Source organism: Pipra filicauda, unplaced genomic scaffold, assembly GCF_003945595.2.
Source record: "Pipra filicauda isolate LSUMZ 115617 unplaced genomic scaffold, ASM394559v2 scaffold151_size3305965_pilon, whole genome shotgun sequence".
NCBI classification, from domain to species: domain Eukaryota; kingdom Metazoa; phylum Chordata; class Aves; order Passeriformes; family Pipridae; genus Pipra; species Pipra filicauda.
The window spans coordinates 687,770-699,264 of NW_024104007.1; the positions used below are offsets into that span (position 1 = coordinate 687,770).

The following is an 11,495-nucleotide window of genomic DNA, read 5'->3' on the forward strand; positions in this document are numbered from 1 at the left end:
AGTTTTCTCTGCGCCCTTCCCTCTGCCCCCCAGCCCTGGGAGCAGCCAGCCTTGGGCACGGCGCCTCCAGCCCACGCGTCTGGTCCTCGGGAGGTGGGAGGGATGGGACGGTCACCCAGGCCGTGGGGTGACCTGTCTGCAGCACTGTATCCACACTTTCTGGCTTTACCTATTACGAGTGGATCAAGCCCCAGCCTCAGCAGAGGGGGGACAGCCTGATACCTCGGGGGGCAAAAGAACAGAGGGAGGGAGAGGAGATCCTGAGAGGCTGTTGCTGGCCCGTTCCTACCATTTTACCGTGAGGTTATATTTCTGGGTGGGTTGATTGTCACTTTTTTAAAATTCGTATCCTGGAACTTTGTAACTATGTGAGAATTCTAGTTAAATTTTACTCTCTGATTAAAATCAAACAGGAACCACCACCATCAAACTGCACGTCCTTAGCCTGCCAGGTCGCAGCAAGAAGCTGGTTGGGGAGGGGGGGGGGGAAGTTTTTCACATCACGGTTTATAAAACCAGCCTCTTCCCGGCGGGCAGGAGCTGGTTCTGGTTGGAAGGGCGTCTGTAACCCAAGGGATGCGGGTGCGGACAACCCGGGGCGAGGCTGGAGAGCCGGGGAGGCGCTTGTCAAAGCAAAGGGGAGAGAACGGGGGCTGAGGAAGGGCTGGGGCTCCTCTGCCCTCGCTGCTCCCGGGCGGAGGGTGGGAGGGCTCCGCTGTCCCCGTCCGGCCCCGTCCCGCCCCGCACCGCCCCGCACACCTCGGCCCGCCCCTGGCGACCTGCCGGGCAGCGGCGGCGGGCCCTGGAGCGGCGGTAAGGCTGTTCCCGCACCCAACAGGGGGAAAACGCGGCTGGAGGAGCCGCCGGGGGGACGCGGGTGGAGGAGCCACTTCCCCAGGGTGAAGCGCCGGCGGCTCCGGGACGCGCATCCCCTGCCCTGCCCTGCCCTGTCCCGGGGGGCCCCACCGTGCCCCGTGTCCCTGGCAGCGGGAGGGACCTGCTGCCCCCCTGGACTATGCCTGGGCCGCCTTCGGGGGGAACCTGGGGAAAAAAACCACACAAAATGTGTTCTATTAAGCACAGAAAATACCTAAGAGCGGCCAGAAGTGGGTTTAGTGTGTGTTCTAACCTGCCCCCCTCCCCCAATAGCTCGGAAAGGCACTTGAGGAGATGGGGTTAATCTAATGATAATTAGTTAATCTAATGATAATCTAGTGATAAATGCTAAAATGATCACCGCCTGTGTCATCTACAGATGCCAAACTGAACTTATTAAACATGGCTCAATTACTCAAATAATTGGAAATACTGTATTTTTATAGGATCACAGTCGAGATGGGGCAGCCCATGCAGACAGAAAGAGTGCTGCTTGGGTGTGCACGAGGTGGATGAAATAGTTATGGAAAATATTTTTGAAGTGTTGGATTTTGTCTATAGTTATTTTGGTTTGTCTCCTGTATACTCAGTACTGAGTTAATATCCAGCAACCTCTGTTACGTATTTGCTGAATATTGTTCACTAATGTAATGGTTTGTGATGTGGGCAGAGAGTTGAATATAAATTTTAAATAATTTTGCCTACAGCAATTTTCAGTGGATAATACTGGAATGTGTTTATTTTAACCCAAGCATTCTTTCTCCTACCTTATCAGCGATCTTTATTCCTGCACAGCCCTTATCACAGAAGTATTTATTTCTAATCCTTTTTTTGCAGGCAAATATCCTACACAGAAAGTGAGGCTGAATTACGTGCACATGCCGATTACTGGAGGAGAGGCTGAAGGACATCCTGTTTTGATTTAGCAGTGTTGTTATTCTTTGGGGTGAAATGAAGAATTTGATTTTGTTTTGGAAACACTCGGATTTCTAATGCAGCTGAACTTCAGTAACCTTTTTGCAGCGCAGATTTCAACAAATTAATTTTTCTCAAACAAAGATGCAGAACCTGTCAGTAGCAGAAAGTCTTACTAATACAGACATGTCACACCAGGGGTCTCCAAAAGACCTGGCATCTGAAGCAGGTGGTGTGTCTGTCAGTGGAAGTGACTGTAACTGGAATGACAAGACAAATAATGAAGAAATTATTAATCTCGAAGTAATGCAGCAAAGCCTCCCCGTAACGAACAGCAAAGGGAGAAGTTGTGAGGGGATTTCTGAGAGCAGTCTTAGTACCTCAGAACCCAGTGGTTCCTGGGGTGATTTTGAAGGCTTCAAGGAGTCGTTAGACGAATCAGAGAGATTCAGTCATAATCTTGAAGTTTTGGTGAAGTCAACAAAACCTTCTGGAGCTGACACGGACTTAAGCAGCGGACGCTGTAGCCCTTCTGCTGCCCAGTTCTGTGCTGAGCCATCTCTGTGCAGTGGGATACAGGAGGCTTTGGGCTCTCTGAATGAGGTATGTGTTAATAGTAAACCAAGGACCAGAAATGTTTGTGTTACGGCTTCCTACATCTCAAGTTTTGTATCTGTCTTCTCTACAGAGGGTAATGTTGTACAGGGAGAGAAACTGTCAAGCTGCTTTGCAGCTAACTCAAGTGGAACAAAAGCAACTTCTTTACACTGTTTGACAAATACTTAAGTTGTCCTGCTGGAGAGCCTTAAAGAATGTAATGCACTACTTTGCTTCTAGACACTCGGAAAAAGTAAGCACTTAGAAACCATGAACCCTGCCCTGAAGCACATGCAGTTTAAAACCTAGACAAGAAAGAAAGAGCATAGGAAACAAAAAATTGGGAAGGTGGGTGACAAAAGCAGGGTGGACAGAAATTCTAAGAGTTGCCTGCAAGCTCATTGAAGAAAACCAACCTAACATTGAGTTAGAAATTGGTAAAAACAATTACTTTTTTTATTTAACATACTGCCTGAATAATATCAACAGTCTTTCTGGAATTTTAGACTGATGGTGGTAGGAGTTAATGACACACACACGCACACACAAAAGAATAAAAATCTTTTATTGTAATTAATTTTTATAGCATAGGATGTTACATTCTCTCCTATGATGTTACAGGTAATATCCTGAGTAAATAATGTAATGTATCCTTATCAGCACAAAGAAAGGTTCAGGTAAAGGGTTAGACCTTGTTGCAATGAGTGTGTTTCCATAAGGCCCAAACATGCATCACCAAAGGGAAGGAAAGCAACAAAAAGGAAGAGAGAACATGAAAATACAGAGCAGCTCCTCCCCATTCTTACTACTTTTATCCTAAATTACAACATTTGAAAAAAAAAAGAGAACAATCAACTAAGACTTCCATGGGGTTAATCTGTAGCAGTAATAACTTACTGGTTGTAGTCTGTTAGAGGAGTTTTAATAGGTGTAGGGAACCGGGGATTTTCTGGAGACAGGTTTTCTTGCCCTTGCCTCGGAATTTTACTTGTTGCACAGGTATTATTCAGGAAAGCAAAAAGATGCAGGTGGGATAAGCTACCCACGCTGATTGAGTGGAGATACACAAGATACATGCATAAACAAAGAACTCAAATTTTTTGTAATGCTGAAAATGGCGGACAAGAAGTCTTCTGTTGAAAAAAGGGAGTATTGTAATGATTGAAACTGGAATAGAATATAGCAGGTTGCTTGGCTTCTTTCCAAAAGCAATAGATCTTAGTCTTACCGAAGCATTTGCTCTATTTTGCATCTATTAAAGGCAAAAGGAAATGTCCAGTACGAGCTAAATAAGTTAACCATCCTTAGAGTTTCACACTGGCTTTTCTTGTCTAGGGTAGAGAAACAGCTGCAATGCTGAGAGAAATTTGAGTGTAGAATATATGTGTAGCTTGTCCTTTGTCCCTGTGCTTTTTGTGTTGTTTTTTTTGAGATCATAAACTCTTTGGACTGGGGCTCTGTCTTCCGTGTGGTCAATAGAAAAAATGCCAGTTAGGTTGGAGGGACCTCTATGGATCATCTGAGGTCAGAGGTCTGACCTTCAATATTTATTGCTTCAGTTAATTAAACTATGTTGATCTGGAGCAGAATCATGCATCTTGAGATGGAAACAATTGCTAATTTCCTTGTAGTAGCTGGATGTTTTGCCTATATAACTGAACACTTAAAGGACTTTTCACGTGCTCTTTAAATACTGGCCTTTGTGAGAGGGATGGGTGCACGTGTTTAAGCCCTGTGGTGTTCTGACATAATGGGATAGAGAGGATTTAATCAGAAAGCACAGTTGTGAAATGTGTGCATTCATGTTTTTATAATTAGTACAAAGCTACAAGATAAGTGGAAATGTACCCAAATTTGGTTTTAGAAAGACACACTGAAGTAGACAGTAATAAAGGTAATAAAAAACCCCTGCATTTTTCATCTGGTTTGACTATACTGTAAGTCAGTGACTTGTATGTGTGTTGGAGAACCATCACAGGCTCTGAGAAGATACTACAATTGAGGCAGAGCTGTGCTCCTCTTGATGCACACTCTCTGTGGCTGTAATTGCCCCCATCCCAAAGCCAAGAGCAACTGCCCGGCTTTTCCTTAACTTCCATCCCATTTCAGTTTTGGTACCTGCTAGGAAGTGTTTTATCCTTGACTGTCAATGCTTTAGCAAGTTTGCTTTCACAAAATTCTGCTTCTCAGGCATCTTTCAGGATCCTGTATGTAGTATCTCTGGTGTAAGTTGAAATAATTTACAAAGTAGTTCAAAGTATTGTGACACTTTGGGCAAGATTCAAAGGATTTTACTTGGGAGTCTCTGAGTGTCCCAGGAGCTGCTCATCAGGATAGGCATTTTAGCAAGGCCCTGCTTCAGGAGGAAGCAGCGTGGGGCACAAATTCTGTTCCTAGAAGCAGGCTCAGAAGTACAGAATCCTTCTACCAGCTCTGTTGATTCTGCCCACTCATCATTAGATTAAATCCATAGTCTCTCAGTATTCACTGCACTTGTCTGAGTTCAGTATAATAAAACTGTGGAAGTACCTCAGTTTATTTCAGCTGTTTCAATTACAATTAAATGAAACTGTCAAAATGTGGAGTATCCATACTTACGTTTTTCAGACTAAATGGTTGCTTGCTGGGCAAAGAAAACAAACTGACTTGTTCCATTCTCTTGTTTTCACACGATGTTGCTGCTCCTGGATTGCAGTCCTTTGGAGGGATGGTGAAGTCAATTAATTCCTTTTATTTAGAAAATTGCAGTAACTCCTTCTTTGAAGGAATAAAAGGACACAGCTTCTGAACCAGACGGCGTGATAATATCCCTTTAGGATAGGGTGTAAATTATGCACATTTTCCCTTGTATATGTACTTCTTAGTCATCAGATAACCCTGTTACTTCCAATAGGCCTGTTTGGATCACTCCTGTGGCTGTGTTCAGTCTCTCAAACTTCCTCCTCATCACTGCTGGAGGAGGAACAAGTATGCAAATCTGGCTCTGATTTTTAATATGGAAAAAGTTTGGTGCAAATGCAAAGATATAGAGACATCCTCACCCCAGCTTTTCTGCAGACCTACACAGTGCAAATATTTACTGGTAGCTGTAGCATTTAGCAGTTGTGTTACGTTTGGCTGAATTAGGAGTATTTGAATACTGAGTTAGCAAAACAAGCTTTGGAGTTGATGTGTGTGTCAGATTTGTCCTGAATTATCTGAGCAGAAGAAGGAGTCCTGAGTGCTAAATAGGCAAACCAGTCTATGATTTAGAAGCTGGGAAGTTGGAGACTAAGGTTCTTCAGAAACTCTTGGATTCTTGCTTCTCCTCCTCTAATTCTACATAAACACTCAAAATGCTGAACTATGGGCTCAGTCTCTCTGTGCCAATAATATTAATAAAAATGTTTAAAACAATAGGACAATCTCCAGAAAAATTGTAGTCTTTGGACTAGGTCCTTTGTGAACTGTGTGGGTGACCCGTATAACACATGTAATAAAACTCTCTTTTTTTTTCTAGGCGGACCACAGCTATGAGGATATATTTAAGGTGGGCTTTCCAGAAGTCTTTGTATCACAGTCCACAGAAAGCATAAGAAGCTTAGATCAAGTGCTTGATACAAATAATGAAGATGTTGGGATAACTGAACTTCTGAAGAATCAACTTTGGTAATGAGTTTAGATCAACAGTTTAAAAAAAAAAAAGTTCCTCAGCAATCTCAGCAATTACACTGTTTATTTCCTAATGTAAAAATCAGTGGTACACTCAAAAATCTTTCTTAACACTACGCTCTTCATCTTAGCAATTTTGTGCTGTACTGTTAGAGGAAATGGATGGTGGTTTAGCCACTGGAAAACAATGAAGGGAATATATCAAAATTACAAATTCCTGCTTAGGGTTTTTCCTGCTGTTGGTGTGCCTTCTTATGACTAAGCCTCTGGAATGCCAGAACCCAACAGGCAGCCTGTTTTTCCTGTTTGCTTGTCCTTTCTTTACAGCACATCCCACTTATTTCTTCATCATCGGAGGCTGCTGCTTCTACCAACAACCCACAAGCCTTCCCCCCCCCCCCCTATTTTCCCAGTTGGTAACTTCCTCTCATGTTAAACCAGATGTGCTTCAGAATCTGTGGTGCATCTGCCTTCTTTCCTGGGTTGTGTTAATAGCAATTATCATCATTAACTAAGATTTCTCTTGCGACAGCTGGAACATTTCTAGATTTGTTACATGTTTGTGAAGGATCAGCAGCTGTTGAGCAGTATTGTAGTTACTGAACAGTATTGTAGTTATTTTTGCATAACTCTGAGGCTTTGTATCTAGAAAATTGGGTCAGACCATACTTGGGAAAGGTCCTAGGACTCAGAAGAAATGTAGTTAAAACATTTAATGTGGGCATCCTTTTGGCAAGTTCTCTGCATACGCATTATATTTTAATCAACATCAAATTGTGGAGAAATATATATATAAAAGGGACTACAGTATTATATGAGAGCACCAACTACAGACAAAAAAGCCCTGACCTATTGTGATTAATAACTCAGGTCAATGATAACTACATCCTGTACTCAATAAAGTCCAATTGGATTTTTATATGTGATGAATGCAGTGTGAGAATCGAAAATACCATGTGGAGAGAGCTCTGTAATTCTCACCATTTCAGCAGTGAGTGCCTTTGGCTTGGTTTGTAGCACAGGCACATCCAAAGCAGGTGCAGGTCACCCACCTGAGCAGCAGGTGCTGCAGAGGAGAAGTGTGACCTGTGGAACGGAGAAAGGTTTGAGAGACAGAAAACGCAAAGTGCAGAACTAATGGGGCTGAACTCTGCCCACATTTCACAGAAGCAATTGAATGATGTGAGCTGTTGGCATATAACACTCTCTGAAATGTGCTTCTGATGCCCTTCTCATCTGAAGAGTCATGTTGACTTACTGTTTCCTCTAATTGTCATGCAAGGTAATTAGTACATTGGGTTGATAGTTTGACTGAATGTAGAAGGAGTCTTAAGATAAGTTGCTTGTTAGATTGAGGTAGGGTAGTAGACAACTGTATGTAGGGAAAATAACAAAGTTATTTACATTCACTGGCAACCTCATACAGCTTATAACCTCAAACTGTGTTTTGTTTTCTAGGATCAATTCTGGAAACCTATGGAGAACACTTAGATACTCTGATAATACCCCCAGCTTAAGACATCCCTGGAGTAAATCTCATTGCCAAGAAAACCTTCTGAGTGTTCTTGGAATAGATGCAAATCAAAAGGTAATTGAACAGTGGTTTGCCAGTATGGCAGCACAAACACTTGGTTAGGAGTCTGGTCCTCTCTCAGCTATACATGCAGATGCATGAGGGACTAGATCTGGGTGAGTCAAAAAGGTTTTTTTACAGAGAGCTTTTTAAAGCAATAGTTTAGTGTTTCCTCATATTTATGTGTAAGTAACCATGAAATTGTCCAGGATCAAACTTTGACTGTCTTTACATTGAACTCTCCCCTACATAGTGCCCTGTTGTTACATGGTATTTTGTTATAGATGGAGAATTAGCATTCAGGTGTGCGTGCAGTAGGATTGTTTACTTTTTTTGCTCAGAGTATGAGAAAACTGTTAGCCTCTAATATCTTTCTGTTAAGTGAAAATTAGACTTGAATCAGGGAGTCTGTTAAAGTAATTACTGGATGTTTTTACTGTATAGGAACTGAAAGTGTGTTCAGCTTCCCTTTTCCTCAGATTATTCCTCTGTCTGCTTTTGCAAGGCTTGAGGGAGAATGTGTTTTAAATTGAATTGAGACCAAACCAACAGTGCTGAAAGATCTCAAATAAGAATGTCTCTGTTTAATCTCTTGTTTTGAGAAGGTAAAATTGTCTCAGATGATTAAGTATTCAGTTATTTAGTTGGGATCAATTAGTCACAAGTAATTTTCAGAAATAACTGTTTCAGTTGATATGTGATTGCTGAAGCACGGAGTTGGCAAGCTGCTGATTTTTTGGGCATATTTGGTTTGTATATAACTTTTCATGCAAGTTATATACAAACAGAACGACAGTGCTGAAGGTAGAAGACCTATTCTGCACATGTAAGTCACTTTTATAGAATTGTGACTTAACAGAGAGAGGAGACATTTCTCCAACACAGTTAAACTCCCATTCTGTTCCTCTCTAGACCACAGATACACCAGCATTAAATCAATGCCCAGGCAGCTTAAACTTACATCATTACTTCTTTTCTGTTACAGGAAAATTACATTGCTTTTAAAAATACTGATAAAGATATATTTCTCATCAATGTTTTGGCATTAATTAAGGCTAATTTTAACTGGAAATTGCTTTTTTATTAATGGGAGTCACAAATAGATTCATGTGAGTAGGTAGAACTGGTTTTAGCATAAAATTGTTTTAATGCAAAGGGGAACACATGATGAAACACAGCTTCAGAAAGTAAAATTTAGTGGTGGTTGTTATTTGAGGGAAACTTCTCTTTAGATTATATACTTTGAGATCTGACAGAAATGCATAAATAAATTCATAAATAAAATTTTTTTAAGGACATTTCAGAGAACCAGGATGATATTTCTGAGGAATCAAATGTCAAAGATAATGAGGACTTCAGATTTGATGGATTCAGTATCAATGACTGCAAAGCATTGATCCAGACCAAGGTAAGAATTGCTCTGAAAGAACTACAGAGTGTATTTTACATGTTCCTCTCTGCTGTAGCCAGCTGTTCTAGCATATGTCCTCATGTAATTGTTTGGTCCTGGTGTAACTATTTGCACATGCAGTCATTTTTTGCTCTTTGAAACCTCTCTGACAGCTTTAGAAAGGGTACCTGGCCATTTGTTTGCTTCTTGCTAAAGCAATGCAAGTTGGAAGGAAAATTGTGTTGTTTTGGGGGAATATTCTTCATCCAAGGTCCCTTCCCCAGTAGAGAATAAGCTTGAGCAGCTGTTGTTGCTGTGGACACAGACAGTCTGAGGCACACTTCCATTGTGTGTTTCATTCTATTTACTGCAATGGACAGTGAAGGTGTGTAACTGCTCTGGGAACCTTGTACATAAGAGATGATAGGCTGGAGATTTCAGAGATAAAGAACTAAAAGAGACTGTCCAGCTTATTCCTCCATAAATCAGTTCTGCTTTCTTAATTTGAGTACGTGAGGGAGGGATCACAGTGGCTGAATCACACTTGGAAAGTGTAAACTATAGAGACAGGGTTTAGAGAAAGGAGAAGTGGCTTAAAATAGATGAAGAAAAAGTAAAAGTGAAAGGAATCATGGTACAAAGTTAAGGTAACTGGGCAAAATTTTTTTCTGGAATAGACTTGCATTTTGGGGTCTCAAAGTAAAATTCATTGCAAAACATATGTTGCCATTTAATTTTAAGTAAGTAAAATCATATAATGAGATGTTTTCCACTTATCTTCCTAGCTATGTCCCTTTTCCCCCCCCATGCTAATTTTATTTTTATGAACATTTATAAAAGTTAAGTTGAAATATTCCAGCCGATTAACTTTCTGTAGGATGGAAAAAATTAACTTTGTTTTACTTTTTCACTCAGCTTTCTGTATCACCAGACTCCAGACATGGTCACCTTTTCACCTGTAACCTCTTTTTGAAAACCACACCACCAAATGAAAACACACAGTATATAACAATCCCAAGGAAGAAGCACCTTTTCACTACAAACAACCTAAAAATGAAATTTTTCAGTAGTGATGTTTGCTGAACTAAATGCACTTTTTAGCCTTTTTTTTTGTTTGTTTTTGAACTGAATGCAGTTTACTTTAATTTTATTACTGACTTGGTACTATAGGCTACAGGTGTTCTTTAGGAAAGTGACGTATTGCTGTATACGAGGTACCTAAAGTCACATTATTAAAAGAGATTTCTCCTCTTTAGCTGTGAAGTTAAAGGTGTAATTTTGTCCTGCTAAGTTTTTCTGCAGAGTTGTGTCTCCTACAGTAAATGCTGCAGCTGCTATCACACTTTAAAGATACTCTGTTGGAGTCCCCTGAACTACTGACCTTTCAAGCCTTAATGCCTCTTCAGTCAAAACCTTCCTTTCCCTGCCAAAATCTACACACAGCTCAGGTGTGTTGTAATGTGTGCCTTGTCACCATCTCTGCTCATACTTGGTCCAGTTTGGATCAGCTGAGATCTGCTGCTTTGCCACTGCTGGATGTAACGAGAGGAGCCTTCTACATCTGGGATCTTCCACTGGGGTTTAGGAAAATAAAACTGTGTTAACTTCTGTCTAGTAAATCCTGCTGTGGTGATAGGGGTGGGGGCAGTGAAATGTTTTGTCCTGGCGTTGGTTTCTGACTGAAATAAATCACCTCGTTTGAAGCCGATTGTAACAGGACTTGTTGGATTCATTCAGCCACACTTACACCACGCATAACCTGCTTGTTAAAGCTGAGCAGTGTTGTAGTTCGAGACTTGCACTGCACAAAAATGCTGTAAATTGCTGCCCTTTTAAAATTTTATAGTAACTATCGACTGTTGCCCGTCTTCCTGCAGCTTGAGTGCCACAGGGATTGCACTTCACTGTCATTCAGAGAATCCATGGTGCTCCCCTGCCAACTGCAACAGCTTTATTTATTCATTGGTAGTAATTTTTACACAAGTTACTAATTATTTGCTGCTTTGGCCGTATGAAAATTTTATATGGCTTTTTGTTTTAAAGAGCTGGTAAGCACTGCAAGTGATGTTTTACGTGTAAAAAGCAGGGAACAAACTTGGGTGTTCCAAAACTAAGTCAGTTAATTATTTAATAATGTGCCTATTCTCTTCTTAGAATTAAAAATATTATAAAGCACTGACAGACTTCAACCCTTAACCTAGTAAACTGTTCATCAGTGACATTATAATTGCTGTAATAACTTTAGTAATGCTTATGATACCTTAGTGCTATTAGCATGGGATGAACTGTGCACTGGTTACTCAGTATGTGGAGCAGAGCATTTGGAAAAGTGCTGTTTGAAAGTGGCTCTGCAGCTTCCCTGGCCCTGGAGGGAGTTCTGCAATGCCAGCCTGGGAACTCCATGTGGATAGAAGAGCAGGGTTAACCTCTTCAGTTAACACTAGACTTGAATTAATTTTCAATTTCAATTGTATTCTTTCAGAGCAGCTAAAT

General features: G+C 41.1%; 1 protein-coding gene across 1 annotated transcript; it reads left to right on the forward strand.

Moving 5' to 3' along the window:
* Window positions 1–782: 782 nt before the first annotated feature.
* On the forward strand, window positions 783–10,662 carry CLBA1 (clathrin binding box of aftiphilin containing 1). The gene is made up of 6 exons (XM_027716693.2): window positions 783–813; window positions 1,714–2,394; window positions 5,888–6,036; window positions 7,498–7,627; window positions 8,907–9,020; window positions 9,918–10,662. The coding sequence occupies exons 2-6, from the start codon at window positions 1,936–1,938 to the stop codon at window positions 10,083–10,085; spliced, it is 1,020 nt and encodes a 339-aa protein (XP_027572494.1). The 5' UTR covers window positions 783–813; window positions 1,714–1,935; the 3' UTR covers window positions 10,086–10,662.
* Window positions 10,663–11,495: the final 833 nt, after the last annotated feature.

Excerpts from the sequence above, each read along its gene's own strand:
- CLBA1 (XM_027716693.2), top strand. The coding sequence starts at position 1,936 with ATGCAGAACCTGTCAGTAGCAGAAAGTCTTACTAATACAGACATGTCA. Across the intron at positions 2,395-5,887 it reads CTTTGGGCTCTCTGAATGAG|GCGGACCACAGCTATGAGGA; the intron begins GTATGTGTTAAT and ends TTTTTTTTCTAG. Across the intron at positions 7,628-8,906 it reads GAATAGATGCAAATCAAAAG|GACATTTCAGAGAACCAGGA; the intron begins GTAATTGAACAG and ends AATTTTTTTAAG.